We start from the raw sequence: 15,528 nt of genomic DNA, 5'->3' as shown, positions 1-15,528 counted from the left end.
CTTCTCTGTGCCGCTTTGCACGGATGTGTCTGACACATGCATGCAGGGGGAAAGCTCAATTTGTGCAAACATGCAGAGGAGTGTTTCCAGTCTCAGCGTGGTGAAGAAGGGGTTACAATGCCCCCAGGGACACAGGAGCATCGTGGGGAGATGCACAGGTTAAAGCATGGTCGCTGCTCCCCATAAACCCTGTCAGAGGAGTTGGGATGGCCACAAGCCCCTGGTGGGACTTGCTGAGGTGGATGTTCCTCCATGCCCTTTCCCACTCTGCCCCACCAGTGCCATCACTGAGAGCAACTTGAAACCTCAAAACGTGCATCCATCATCCTGGAGATGGCCTGTCAATCCTCTCGTAAGATCATCCTGGTGACATGACTGGTGGTTGAAGCATATTGCTGACTCATGCTATATTTCACGTCCCCTAACTCTGTAGAAAAGACAGCAATTGCTACGTCTGTATCTCCCATTCAGGGGCAGACCCTATCAAAGACCCTGAGATGCTCCAGTGATGTAGTAACGAGGACCATAGATAGATGTCCGATGCATAGGTAGATTCTGTGGTTTTCATGGTTGGTAATGAGTGGTACCTAAAACTTGTCATCATCCAGCCTTGACTGAAAACGATACCTTCCAGTTCTCTGGGCAAAAAGGGAACTCCAGCTACTCTCACTTACCGTCCTGGCAAATAACACCATTCAGAATCAGAAGTTCTGGCACACAGTTATCTAATTTGCAAGTTGAAGAGCGGGTAAAGCTCACTTAGTAAATTATGTGCCATTGCATGACAACCGGATCTTCTAAGTGAAGCAAACCCTGGTTACAATCTGAGAGGAGGCTGCCAAATTAAAATTAACTTGCTGCAGGAAATGCTGTAGCTGATTCAGTGGGCAAAACTTCCCCTCCAACTGTGTTGTCAGTGCCCAGAGCAGTGCTGAGACCTGGGTACAGATGGATGGGCCATCTGTAAACTCGGGTCAAAGAAAAGCGCAGAGAAGTTTGGATGCTGAAAACCTTTGGACTGGGGGGGGAAATGTGTATTGGTGATCCAGAAATATTCCACTAATTCCTTCCATTTTGCTCACTTTATCAGTGAAAATAAAAATGAGGCAGAAGGGAGAAGATATTTTAAAAAAATACAACAACTTAAAGTATTGGGATGGCTCTGTTAGAAACCTCATTTCAGAGTCCCAGTTTTTTGAAATATTAGGTATGTGCTAGAAAGCAAAAGAAGTTGCTTTTGCTAGATTTTTTTTTTCTCTCAAGTATGGTTTTCTGGAAGCTTTTTTGAACACATATGTTGGAGTCTGACTATAGTGACACAGTGCCAGGCTGACATTTGGGGGGACTGACTAACCACATTGGTGTCTGGACCTCCAGTCCCCGATCCTGCACGTTCATTGCAGACTTTGAGGTAGTTTGGCAAGAATAGGAGCCAACGTGTCTTTGCTCAGATACAAGTATTTGGGCTTTGGGTTTGTCGTGGTTAAACCATGACAGGGTTGTTTAGTGTTTGGACGTGTAGCCCACACCTTTCAGTGCCTTTCTTTTTCAAAGCAAAGGGGCTGGGTCAGACTTTGGTGCTGGACGGTGTAGATACCTTATATATTTGTGGCAGCAGCACTTCTGTAATGCTGCCTACAACTGCTCCCTGCTTTTTCAGGTGGCTGAGCAGGCTGAGTTTGCTATGGACTGGCTATCTTGGCTACCCAGACCCCAGTATTATGCTAGAATTATTGACCAGAGCTGAAATCATATTTCTGAGCTTCAAGTTAAACAAGCCCTCCAGCACAAGTGTGGAAACTCTAGTGTGGACCAGAGGAAAGTCCATGGAAAGGGTTTGACTCACTTGCTTCTAGTGGCCCTTGAGGTGTCCAGGAGGTCTGAGACACACACATGGGGTTGGGAAACATAATCCACGATGTATGGGAGACCCACACCTTGTAAGAACCCAGGGCACATCAAAAGCTACTAGGGCATTGCACATGGACAACTGAGTCAAGCCCTAGGCTCACACTTCACAGGCAGGATGGATTCAAGCTACACCATATTTGACTCCCTAAGCTTGTTACAGTCCTCCAAAGCGTTGCGTGAAGTCCCATGCCTTCGTGGACAAGCTGAGCGTGTGTCCGTCCTGCTTAAGCATGAGGAACGGTGGGACTGGTACCATGCGGATAGCTACCACATCTGTGTACTGCTTTTGCTGCGTGGGAGGGACGTGACCTACAGAAAGCACTGGGTGGTATGAGTACGTCTCATTCTTGGTCCGGGGACTATGTGACCCTCTTGGAGCCCTGGTACACCTGAACAGCTCAGCACAGGGATATTCCCCAGGATGTCCAGCACCTCCTCTTTGACCCTCCAGAAGTACGTGCATGCGGCATCACCTGGCTCTGGAGCAAGTCTGCTTAATGCCAGCTGGGGATCTCTGCATTGGAGAGACTCCAAAGCAGTCATTTGTGCCCATTTCTTTCTGGTGACTTATAATGTCTGTCTGAGCCTCACCTGCAAAGTGTGAAAAACCAGAGTTGTGTGGGAACAGAAACTATGTGGTTCACAAGGTCCAGGGCAGTAGGAGGACTGTAGATGGGATGATTTGAGACTCTTCTCTCCGTTGTCCCATTGCCCTGTATTCTCATCTTCTCCAACTTGTCCTTCATGAATGAGAAGATTGTTTTATCCCTCAGTGCCTGCCCCTTTCCCGAGGAGCAGCCTCCTTAAAAAGTAATTTCTGGTCTTCCTTCTAGGATGGGATTGCTCGGGAGCAAAAATCAGCTGACATCCAATGAGAAACACACTTCTGGAAGCAAACCCAAGAGTAAAACTCCTCCCGCCCCACCCAAGGTAAGCCTGCAGGTTTGCGTCCTGTCAAGATCCTCCACAGCTCAGTTAGTGTCTGGAGTGATGCAGGCAATACTTGTGTGTGCCAGCAGGAACTTGAGTATTTCTGCTTCCTAAAATTTGGTCACAAATTGGGAAATGTTGTTCGAAGGGCAGAAAAAAAGTGTTTGTGCCTGGCTTCCCCCCATGAGCTTCTTAATACAGGGTGAACTGTTCAATCAACGCTTCCTTGCTCTGTATTTTCTGTGTCAAAAAGGATGCCGTTTTCTCTCTGGGGATACGTTATGGCTGTGAATTGTCGGAGTGGGCTAGGGATAGCGGTGCTCTGAAAGGCTATGTTGTGTTGAGCCTGGCACACTTATTTGCGTGGGCTGGACTGGAGAGCAGGGCAAGAGACAGGGAGAGAAGGTGCAGAGTCCCTCTGTGCCGTGCATGGCTTGGACACAAGTCCTCTGAGCTGATCCCCATATCTTTTAGACAGGCTGCTGCCCTCAGCAGTCTGCAACCCAAGCTGATGTTGCTGACTTGCAAACATCAAAAAGATGGGTCAGATTCAGACTAAGATTCAAAGCTGCAAACCGCAATGGAAACTTTGCCATCAGGGAGGACAACGGGTTCACTAAAGAGGGTCTACGGCTAATCTGTGTTGGGGTGGGCTGAGAATCAGGAATGCTGAGCATCTGCTGGTCTTTGAAGTTATATGGCCTCTGCTTGCATGGACATGGATCAACAAGACACTGGGTCAGGATTTAGGACACCTCAAATGACATATGCCTTGCTTAAACTTTGGAAATCACTTTATCTATCTATCTGTTGCTGTAGAGAGGACATGATGACGGGTGGAGACGTTTTTCACTCCTTTAGTTTCATTTCTGAGTTCTCCCATGGTTATGAAGTCTGGTTTTCATGATAGCAGATGTCAGATTGACCAAGAAGATGTTCTTTTCCTAAATTTCCTTTTTTCCAGCTCCCCAGTTGGGTGGGGTTAAACCACGACAGAAGTCCGCATTTCTTTCACTTAAATTAGAAAGAGCAGTGGGTGAGCAGCTCTCCCACCCCACAGTGCTGCTAAGTAGGAGTCAAAGGGTGGCACAGACAGAAAACGCTAGATGTTTTTAATTCAGCGTCTGTAGTTCACTCCTTTTCAGCGTGTATAAAAATAACTGGCAGTGGTCAAACACCCACCAGAGTCACTAGGTACTGTACCTTGGACTGATCACAGGACTGGTGTCTGAAGTTGGGTAGAGGCCAACAGAGCCCACCGGGCCATTTCTGCAATATTAAACTCTCAGCCCACAGAACAAGGTGGTTGCATCCCAGCTGCTCATTAGGAGTCGTCTGTGGCCAATTGGTCACTCTCAGGGTCTGCGCCAAACCAAACTAGGGACCATGTCAACATTTTAAAAGTGTGCCTAGATGTGTTGCAGTACCTTGCTGCTGTTTAATTTGCTAATATGGTTACTGCCTCCGTTTTTTTAACGTATCCCTGAGCAAAGGGTATTCCATGAGCCTTGGAACAATTATGGCAAAGAGTATCCTCAGTTTTCTGCTTCAAATAATATTGCAATTATAATTTCTCAATGGGACCATTCATGTCTCATCCCCCATTGATCTGAAATCTGGCATCAGAGAGCAAGAGTTAGATAGACCAGGGTTTAAATGTGGGTAGCAGATTTATGCTTTTATTCAGAGGGGAGCCAAAGATTATTCAAGCTGACAGTTAAGACAGCTATGAACACATCACGGCAAAATGTGCTAAAGCCATCACGACACATATGGAGCCAGATGCAGGGGCTGTTGACTGACTACAGTGGGCTCCGGATCAGACTCCCACTCATCTGTGAAGACGAGGGCAGGTTTTTCTGCAAACATAGCAAAATAATAAATGTCTTAATTTTTCTTTCTATTTCTATCAAAGGGCAGACAATTTATCAACATCTCTCATCTAAACCAAGCCTCTGTACAAGGTAAGATTCTTAGCTCATTTGCTGTTTTCTTTGTCTTCCCCTGGGGTTTTGCAAGGTGGTGGTCCCCCAACAGCAGGTCGTGAGAACAAGCCATCACGTCACAGGCGTGCGGTTTCTGCGCCTTTAGCACTGCCAGGCAAGGAGTTTATCAGTGTGTTCTGGAAGATTCGGTTTACATCACTAACTGTTTGTAGCTGCCAGTTTCCCCTGCTCATCAAAGAAATTAAGAGGGAAAAGCAGCCCTTCTTCATTGGCTGAGCAAAGTGAGATTTCGGACATCAACTGCATGAGATTTCTCTGCTGCCCTGTCTGCAGCGTGACAACTTGTGTATACTCTATCCAGTTAGCTGAAAATTTCAGAGGAAATAGCAGGCATCCGAGAGCCCAGAGAGATTACAAAGAGAATGCGAAGAAAAGAGTATAAAATAAGGATACACAGAGCCCCTGCTTGGAGATTGTTGGCTTCACCATCTCTGCAACCACCTGTGGGTCACAGATGGTGTTTGGTAGGTGATTGCGTCTTAGCAGGAAGCCCTCAGCTACTTCTGCCCGGCCTCCGACAGCAACTTGTATATATTTCTGTCAAAGAAGTTTTTCAGATTAAGAACAGAGAGAGAGAGAGACCATTAGAAGGGGGCAAAAAATAGGGGCAGCTTGGAAGAAAGCAGTTAGCAACACACAAAAGTTCCTCACGTGGGTGAAAGTGTAGAATTGATTAGGGGAGACAGGGCATGAGGAACGAAAAAAGGGGAATGACAAATAAATAGGATGGGTTGAATGGCAGACCTGGGTCTTGCAGTCTTGTGGGTGATGATGGAGGGTTTCTGCCACGCGGCAAACAGAGGGAATCCTGCAACATCAAAATGTTCTTCAAAACTGACGTTTGTTACGGAGACCCAATTTGTGGGAGGTGTAGCTCTTCAACTATGTGAATCGGGGTATATTTCTGTGGAAACACCATTTTTCCAGAAACCACGCTTTATTTTGCAAAATTGCTTTCATGGCACATTTCCAAGAGGCCATGGTCTCCTACCTCCACAACTGAGCAGACATTGATAGTTTTTCATGGGGTTTTTATCAACCTTCTCACTCTGGTGAGAAGCACAACAGAAGTTATCTTCAGGGAGGCGGCTTTTACTTCTGCTTCATGCCAGAAGGCAGAAGTGGAAAGATGCTAAAAAATTCATTAAGTACCATGTTAGCCATTTTCAGCTCTCAAAACTATTTTGGTTTGTTAGGTTCATTTCCAGTTTTGGAGGAATATTCACACTGACAATCTGGGGAACTTCTTATTTTTCTCTACCAGTGCCTGAGTTTCCAGAAACGATGCTATGTCTGACTCTGTCCTGTGTGGTAAAATGGACTGATAGGAACCATACAAGATATTTGAGATATCTGAGATACTCTCATGAAAGAAGGCAATTCAAGTGATTTGATAAAGAAAGCACAAAATCCAGACAATATGATCATATAAAAAAATCAAAGTGCTGAATTACATCCTGTGGGAGCACTTCAAATTCAGTCAGGCAAAATTATTGACTATGGAAGTGTAGCATGTAATATAAAATCAAGACTTCTTTTCCTTTGTTGGGTTTTTTTTTTTTTTCATTTTTTTGCATTCCTTGCATCTTGATTTTTTTTTTCTGATCTCAGTGTTGTACAACTTGTTTCACAGTTTCAAGCTTTCACATCCCTGTCTCAGAAATTATTTATTTATTTATTGTTAACAAAAAACTAATTCCTCCTGTCATTTTTTATCTTAATGGAAGTAACACTAAGGCAGGCAAGGAGTGCATAACTGGATTCAACTGCAGTGTTGGCAGCATCGCCAATCCACTTTTCATTTGGGGTGGGTTCTTCCATCGTGTGAGTCTCTCATTCATTTTAACATGGCTCCCTAAGCACTCAAGATGTCTGTAAGGTCAGTTCTAGATCTCTCTGGAGTCAAAATTTACCTTTAATTCTGCACCTGTAAAGCCTCCAGCACAGCAAAGTCCTGGTCCACAATGGTGGTGCCCAAACACAACAGTTCCATTACTATGGCTGCTGCTATTTGCTTGCATTGGATAGATAAGACATAGCAGAAAGATAGAATAACCCCTGCCCTTGCCCTGCCAGCTGCTCACAGCTGGATTTAAGTACTACTGATAGAGAGAGCTGGTCATTTTGGGTGCTTGTCTTCAGGCATTATAATAACCTACGACTGCACAAAGAATTGGTCTTGCTGCGAGGTTGGTTCTTCTGATTGAGGAACTGCAACTGCTTCCACCTCTTCTTTGCTTTTGGTTAACCATAATATGAATAGGACTGATTTTCAGGGGGTGGGGCCTTAGTGTGCTCTGGAAATTGAGGTCTTTTGAGGCATCTCAAGATTAGCATCAAAGCTCTTAGTTGTTTTTACTGCTTTTCCTTTGATAAGTATTTGAGTTTGAAAGGAATGCTGTCAGAAATGTGATTTTGAGCTTAATTGGGAAAAGAAGGGTTTGTTTCTACTGAAAAGGCTGACTTTTCAATGAGAGATTAAAACTTCTCATCAAAAATGGGCATTGCCCATCAAAAGCAAGAGGGGGAAGGAAGGTGAGAGGGAATTGCCTAAAATGTTGAGATTTCCTAATCAAAATGCTAGGAGTTTAGGTCTGATATGATTTTATGAGGAAAGCAGAAATTATCTGCAAAAACATTCACCATGTCAAAACACATGGCAGAAAGGCATTTGACAGAAAGCACTCTTGCAGTGCAAGCCCAGATGTCCCAGGAGACATCTCCCATGCTGTCATCACACCTGGGCTTGCTGACCACCTGCGAGACAGTCATCTGCATCTACAGATGCATCCTGCATCTCCACCAGCAGGATCTAACGGTGTTCCTCTTGGCGACAGCAGCAGGGAGGCCAGTGTGCCACCAGCAGCTGTGTCTTTTGAAGACATCCTTTCCTAGCACATATTAACCTTCGTGAACCAGCCTGTGCTGCGCTGAAACGGAAAGCTGGACCCATTTTCAACAGCGGTAACTCATAGCTCAGTGCACCCAGCCAGCCAACACATGTGTTGTGAGTTGTCATTTACCCCACGACCATCCTAACATGGCTCTAAACCAACTGATGGTCCTCTGGGGGACCCTGGCACCGTCTTGGCCTGGCTCCGTAGCCGTGAGATGGTTGCAAAGACCTTCCATGATGGAGCAGCGGTGGGAAGACTGGTTGAATCATTTCTATTAAGCCATCAAACTGGCACTCAGCCTATGCAAACCGAGCTGGTATCTAACTTTCCTGACAGCAGCTCTGAGCCAAGATGTATTTGGCTCGCAATCAAAGTCTCCGGGCTGCTAGCATTATCTGTAAAGCAGTCACTCCTAGCAGCCCCGACGGCTTCTCTGCTGTAGAGTCACTCATGACCTAACTTGATCAAATAGGCCAAGAAAGTATTATCGACGCTGTTTCTCAGTGGGTTGACAGACTCAGAGACAGGAAGAGTCACTTTCATCATGAGACGGCAAGTCTGGCTGGCTTGAGCAGAGAGAGCTTTTCTTCTGGCTCACTTAATTGTGCTGTGTTTCTCAACACGTATTTTGAGAAGGGGATAAGAGGCGTTCGTAATATTTTTTCAGCATATAAAACCTTTTTGTCCTTGCTATATGTGCTCCTTTTCTTTCTCCCTCTCTCCTTTTTTGTTTTTGGTTTTGTTTATTTGTGCTTATGTCAGTTGCTTCAAGATCAAAACTACATTTTTCATTTTATTTTCTGGAATACGCAGCCACTCTGTGCTTGAAGATGTTTACACATTAGCTTCTATTTTTTAAAGCAAAAGTGTGACTACTGCATTATTCTATTTTCAAGGGGAGCAGGACTGTGCATGTGGATGAGCACATTCATTGCAGACAACTTGCAGAAGGCATGTGCCCAGAAACCTTTCATGTCAGATAATCTGGGTGATAACAACTTTCTCGAGGAGACGACAAGAGTTTGGGTGCATTGCTAATGCCAAACACTTTGAGATCCCTCAAGGGAAAGCCCCCAACCGTGCAAACTATTTTAAGACTTCAAAGCATTCTCCCTTGTGACTGATCATCCTTTTCCCCGTATGTAAGAGAGAGTGAGGCTCTGCTGAAACCTCTCATGGATCTCTAAGTTCCTCCTCACAAGCCTGAAGGGAACTGCTCAGGCCTTCAGTTTACAAAGCTACATTTCTTCCCACGCTGACCCCTTCTCCTCCCTCCTCTCCAATAAATCGCCAGCAGAGCAGCAGCCAGGCCTTGCACAGACACGAACCCCAAGTTGCCCCAGAGACGTGTTATCTTGTGATGACAAAGGGCCAGTCTGGCTCTCTTGCTGGTGGCATTATTTGAAAAGGTCACACAGAGACTGCGGCTTGACAGTCTGTTTTGAAAAATGCTAATAATAGACCATCCATCGCTCTCGGTGCATTAATTAGGATGTGTACAAGCTAAAACCTTTCTGCAGCAAATGTTCTACTTTCTTTTTCTTTTTTTTTTATTTTTATTTTTATTTTTTCCTTTTTCTTTTTTTCTTTTTTTTTCTTTTTCTTTTTCTTTTTCTTTTTCTTTTTCTTTTTCTTTTTCTTTTTCTTTTTCTTTTTTCTTTTTCTTTTCCTTTTTCCTTTTTTCCTTTTTTTTCCCTTTTCCTTCTCTTTTTTCTTCCTCATTATTGTGTTTTAGTTTGATTTTTGTGTTCGTGTGCATGTGCTGATCCTCTTTATAAAATTTGATCTGCCCCAAAATAGCTGTTCATTTCTGCTTCAGCAGTTGCGAGCCTGCAGAGCACGCGTGAACGGTTGCACAACCTCTCCGAGAGCAGCACCGGTACAACCCAGGCTGCAGAGGTGGCGGTTCAGCTCCAGCCCCGGGGTGGGTTAGCAGCCTCGCAGCACATGTACCAGGCAGCAGCTTTGCCACGCACAGCACGGCTCACATGCACCAGAGAGTGAAAGTTCATTTTGCCGTACCAAAATTTAGGCTCGACCAACACGGCTGGAGTAAAAGCAATGGGGTAGGGAAGGGAATGGGGATGCAGACTTGTTCCACAGCCTCTGTCCAGGTGGGTTACAAGTGAAATGGGAGACACAGAGCACCGGTTTTGCGGTCTGGAGCATCTAAGGTGTGTCAGGGCCAGGGAGAGGGAAGGGGATCCTGGAGCATTCACCACCCCTGTGGGAATTGCAGCTGAGCGGAGCAGCGAGGCACTGTGGAGGTGCTGGGTTGAAGGCAGCAGCGTGACTTAAACGTGCTGGCACGTCTGCAAGGAATAGTGTGGAAAAGGGATGACAAGATACAAGCTGAGTCGAGAGCATCTGGAGGGAGAGTTAAATCCTAGCAACAGGCTCAAATAACAGAAACTGAGACAACTTTATACCTTTTCCAATCAAGAAAGCCTCATCTTTTCAAGTCAAATCCCACCCTGGGAAATGTTGCTACAGCAGTTTTCATTTACCGCCGTGTAAAACTCAGGCCAAACACTGGCAGGTTATTTATGACCTTTATTTATTCCACACAAACCCTTTTTTCTTGTTGATACACTGGGTTTTGTAGATGGGGGGGCCTGGAGTTATTTAAAAACACATAGATAGGAAACACTTTGGTGAATCAGTGTTAGTCCCTGAGCAGAGTTCATGGTTGGCAGAAAAACCGGGTTGGTGGAAAATTTGGGTTTTGAGGGATGAGGGGGTGACAGCAGGGGTGGGGGTGAAATGCCCCACCATACACCCGGGTGTGCATCACTCCCCCAGCAGGGAACCAGCTGGATTCAATGGTGCTGCTTCGTCTTTCAGATAACTTGGTTGTGATTGCACTGTACGATTTTCCTGCCGCAAGTGACCGTGATCTGCAGCTGGTCAAGGGGGAGAAACTCCAAGTTCTCTCCAAGTAAGTGACGTGCAGCCAGAGGGAGGGTCAAAGATGAGCATGGTGAGGCTGGGAAAGGGGGGACCTTGGGGTCAGACACCAATTTGCAGCTCACCAGAGCTGAGCCTGTGTCTTAGCTTTGCTCCAGAGTGTGACTATGGGTACCCCTCTTCTCTCTGCAAGGTGGGGAAGGTGACACTTCCATGGGTTACAGGTACTTTGGGGTTGGGTAGTGTCCCTCTCTGGCTACTACTGGGACCTTCTTCACTGCCGGTGTGCGTGGGTGCAGGAGTAGCATAAATAACAACAATAACCTAGCTCCTGTTTCGTATTTTGTGCTGATCATGCTTTTGCAAAGGATGTGGGTTGGGCGTAGTCAGAGGAAAGGACAGAATCAAGCCGGAGAGGTGCGTGGTTTCATTTCACCTTCTTCTCAAACTCACAAGAGAAAAGTCCATAACAGGGCAGAGGTGGGCTTGGGTCCCCAAATCATTTGGCCTTATAAGTCTGCTCCACCCTTGACCTCTCTATGCGGTGGCCTCCAGAGGTGACATTTCTCACCCAGGTGCCATGGGCTGGGACCCATGGCTCAGGGGAGACTGCTGGGTGGGGATGGCTTTTGGTCATGCCTGGGTGACTGAGTCCGTGGTGGGAAAGCAAAGCAGTGTCTGGCAGACAAAGGAAGGAGCAGAAAGGAGAAGGTCCAAGGACCCTATGCAAAGGACAAAATAAACCCACGGTGACCCCGATTTCTGTCCTCTCACTTGGGATGCGGAGCAGAGGTTTCGGTCTGTGGTCGCTCTGCGCTTCCTCTGCATTCATGGAAAGAGATTGACACCTCCAGAAGTCCCTGAAAGACCAACAGCCTTCAGCCTGGTGGTGGTACTAGGAAATTGAGAGGGACCTGTAGAGTTGATTAAGGAGTGCTGATCTATTTCAGTGCTCAAAACCCCCCAGAAACCATGCCATACCTGCAGCTTTAGTTTGTCACGAAACCTCCTCTGAGCACTCACGCTTTCTCTTCTGCTTGCTTTGCAGCGAGGGTGACTGGTGGCTGGCAAAATCCCTCAGCAGCGGGAGGAAAGGCTACATCCCCAGTAACTTCGTTGCACAAGTAGACAGTTTGGAAGAAGAAAAGTAAGTGTGTAGGCTTATGAATGGTGAACACTGATGCAGTGCTGGGTCTCTCGACAAGCTACGGGGACAGCTTTACTTGCCAGCAGGAAGATGTCACTGCTGGGCTGGATGGCAAGAGGTCTTTCATCATCCCCAGCAATGCCTCCCAAAAGTTCAGAAGTTTTAAGCACCGTGTGGGTGCGGAGCAGGGAGGATGAGGTGGCTACAGGGAAAGTGGGCAAAGACTCCTGTCCCATTGAGTGCACCCACCATGGATGACAAGGATTCGGGGGTAAAGAACATAAAGGTTATGGTAAATTAGCAGTGCCAGGGACCGTCCTCTGGGCCCGCTGGGCCAGTCCACCCACACGCATAGTGTTAAACCTCCTCAGCCTTCAAGACAGTGTCCATATGCAAACTAGGGCTGGAGATCACTTGGGAAGGGTGCACTGATCCAGGTCTCAGATGTGCCAGGGACCACGCCAACGATTTAACAGGGCAGACAGCTGAGTGCCAGTGCCCAGACCCACAGCCTGGTGCTGTTTATTTCATTAGCTCAGCTGCAGTCTTCGTGTTTGGCTCCCTGCAAAGAAGATGGTAAGAAAGACTGGAGCCAAAAGGGTTTATTATGCCTATAATACAAGCAGTAGAAGAAATTGTTTCCATGACTTATTCTCCTCTATGGCATTCAGCTATAAATGATCAGCCCTGCTTGCAACCTCCTCTTGGAGGGACACATCCATCATTGAATCCAGCAAATATTTAACAGCGCACAGAAATGTGGTTGAGACATAAACGCTCTTTGTATCCAAAAGGTACATTTAAACGGCTATGGGCACCCTACGCTCAGCCTCCAGCCCACGTATCTGCTTTATACACAGCCTGCCTGGGTACTGCTCAGGGCTCACTCGCTTGCCAGGTGAGCCGTGGGTCCCTGCGTGCCTCAGAGGTTGTGCTCTGGCTGAGCTTGCACTTCTCTGGTGTACGGAGTACTGCACAAACCATCTACTCTCCGCTCTGGCTGAATTGCTAAGCTGTGAAACAAGCCCAAAGTGACTGAAATCTGGTGTTAATCTACTGAAAACAGTCTATTACTGCCACTTTCCAGCAGATAAAAAGCTATTTGCTGATAAAAATAACCCTCGGTTTCAGAGTGTAATGGTAAAAAAGAAAATGAACTAACTGGAAAGAATTTTATTTTTTTAGAGCTTTTCCTTTTCAAGCAACAATTTTGCCTTTTCTGTCTCCCAGGTGGTATTTTAAAACTCTGAGCAGAAAAGATGCTGAACGGCTGCTGTTGTCTTCTGGTAACAAAGTCGGCTCTTTCCTTGTCCGAGAGAGTGAAACCAGCAAAGGTGAGATACACAGAACAAGGGGAACTCCTCATTATTGCCATGGCTTGGAAAACCCTTCAGACCTGGCTGGGCAAAATATATCTTGCTAGGCTCAGCAGGAATGCAGAAGTGAGCTGGGAATTTGGAGGGCAAAGATCTGCTCATGGTGCTACTCGTATGTGTAGTTCAGGCTGCGGTAAGGGTGATTCTTGTCTCTATAGTTCGTGGCAGAGATGCAGGAACACAGATAAGCAGAAAAGACTTTCCAAAACAATGTGTAGGGGGTTTCTTTTCCTTTTCTCCCCAAGGAAATGTTACTTTGGTGACAAATGGAGACACTTCTACTCACTCTTGAAGAAACATATCTCCTGCTCACAGCAGAAACTTGCAGAATTTTGGAAAAAATCTTTTGGTGGAACATTTTCCCAGAGGAAACACGTTTTTCCTGATAGTCTGTAGCAGGGGGAATTGATGCAAACCAGGACTTTTGGAAGGAGACTGATGAGCAGGAAAGATTGACTTCATCCATTTTCCTTCCCTATGAACATGTCTGGCTTTTGAAGACATGACCCAGTGAGGATGGAAAGGGCGCAGCATTGTGGTCACTTCTCTCGGGCAGTGGATCTAGTTATTAACTATAATACTTAACCATGTAATTGCAACTTCTTTGTTTTGTGCTGTTAATTTGACAGTCTGGAAGTTAGCTTAGGTTGTCCCATGGGATGTCATGTTGTTTCTTTACTACTTTTCTCTCTTTGCATCCTCTGGATCAGCAGGTGTCTTTACAGCATGGAGGAAATGATGCTCTACAGTGGTCCCATGGTTCTGCTCTGAATCAGCTCCTTACAGTAGTTCAGGAAAGTACTTTAGTCTTGCTGTGCTTTGGTTTCTTTCCTGTGAAATGGATGTAGGAGTCTTTCCTCGCCGCATGGGAAAAGGTGCTTTGTGTCTTCCTAATAGATCACTAGAGACTTGGAACATCCATCCGTGGGACCTTCTTTTCCTTGACTTGCTTCCCAAATGCTTCTACAAGGCCCTGGCCAAACAGTAAGAGTGGGAACAGATAGACTGATCCTCCATTTTACAACTAATTCTTGCCTACTGTAGCTTCTTCTCCCTTTCTTGTCTCTGTTTACCCCCATTCACATGGGAGGTCTCCAAGGCAGCATCTGTCCCTTCCTCCGTGGCTACATCATTACCAGTAAATCAAATAGTGCCAGAGCCTGGATGTGACAGCTGGGTCATCCACACAGTCTCTGCACAGGTTTTACCCTGGCATCAAGCAGGCGCCATTCCCAATAGTTAATTTGAGTGCAGTCACCTGGTTTTGGAAGCTGAGAGAGTTTCATGGTGTGGATGTGACCCCAGGACGAGGAAGCAGGTTCTGGCATGGTGTAGTTTACTCACAGATGTAGTCTGAGCCCTGGCTGAGTTGCAGACCTGACCATTTCAGCCACCTCCACCACCAGGATTTGACAAATAGAGTAAAACTGGAGCACCGGACTTGAACTGGTGTGATATCTAGTCTGCTAAGTAGGGCAACGAGATGCTCATCTTCCTGTAGCACTCTCCCTCAGCCATCAGGCAGGGGTGCTGTGTCAGCATTATAGCACCCTACTTTGACTTTGCCCCCTGCCCCATGCCTGGGCTCACCTCCACATGCCCCTGCTGAGCTGATGCCAAGTAGGAGGGCTGCTTTCCATGAGGTTTTGCAGTTTTTCAGAATTTTTAGGGAACATTCAGAGAATGTTCAGAACATTGAAGAGACTTGTTTCTTAGCATTTCACTTTACAAGTCTCTTGTTCTGCTTGTATATTTGTTTCCCTGCTACCTTTGTGGCACCTTTGAGATGATCAGGCTTGGACTAGTCACTACATGCTGCTCTTGCATTTATCCCCTTCCCACTCTCCCCTTTTTTTGCTGGGCTATTTCAGTAGCTGGCATGACTGTGCATTGCACCCAGGAAGGGTCGGCAGCAACACACGTGCTGTGCAGACACTCGTGTGTTGTATCTGAAGGACTGGGAAGGAGTGAGGCCCTCTGTACACACATGCTCCTAGTCTTTGTGGCATCTCCAGATGGCACGCAATGGATGGGATCAGACCTTTCCCTACAGTTGTCCCTTACTTCTGCTAGCCATGAGCTGCAAACACAGGGTGAAAAAATTCCTGGCAATTCTCTGGAGGGTGGGTGGGTCTAGGTCACACAAGGCTTGGACAGAGGTGGTGGAGTCCAGAGATTCAAGGAGAAATAACCAGGCTAGACCAAATCTTTAATGCCCTGTCTCTGCTGTTTAGAAGCAAACTTAGCTGGAGGTGTGTGGTATTCTGCATTAGCAGATGTGGCGTGTTCCACTCCATGAAAGTCCCATTTAGTCCCAAATGGTGAGAGATCAGCTTCTGCACTGAAATGTGACT

General features: G+C 46.3%; 1 protein-coding gene across 1 annotated transcript in view; it reads left to right on the top strand.

Annotated features, from left to right (window-relative positions):
* The window catches only part of BLK (BLK proto-oncogene, Src family tyrosine kinase), a 44,157-nt gene that overhangs the window by 14,210 nt on the left and 14,419 nt on the right, over positions 1–15,528 (top strand). Inside the window, exons 2-6 of the mRNA XM_049819223.1 lie at positions 2,745–2,841; positions 4,757–4,805; positions 10,589–10,682; positions 11,700–11,798; positions 13,029–13,132. Of these exons, the coding sequence (XP_049675180.1) occupies positions 2,746–2,841; positions 4,757–4,805; positions 10,589–10,682; positions 11,700–11,798; positions 13,029–13,132 (442 nt within the window). The 5' untranslated portion in view covers position 2,745. The remainder of the gene's footprint in view (positions 1–2,744; positions 2,842–4,756; positions 4,806–10,588; positions 10,683–11,699; positions 11,799–13,028; positions 13,133–15,528) is intronic.

The sequence above is a fragment of the Accipiter gentilis genome, chromosome 16 (assembly GCF_929443795.1).
Source record: "Accipiter gentilis chromosome 16, bAccGen1.1, whole genome shotgun sequence".
NCBI lineage: Eukaryota > Metazoa > Chordata > Aves > Accipitriformes > Accipitridae > Astur > Astur gentilis.
This window is presented reverse-complemented; position numbering and strand designations above follow the sequence as displayed.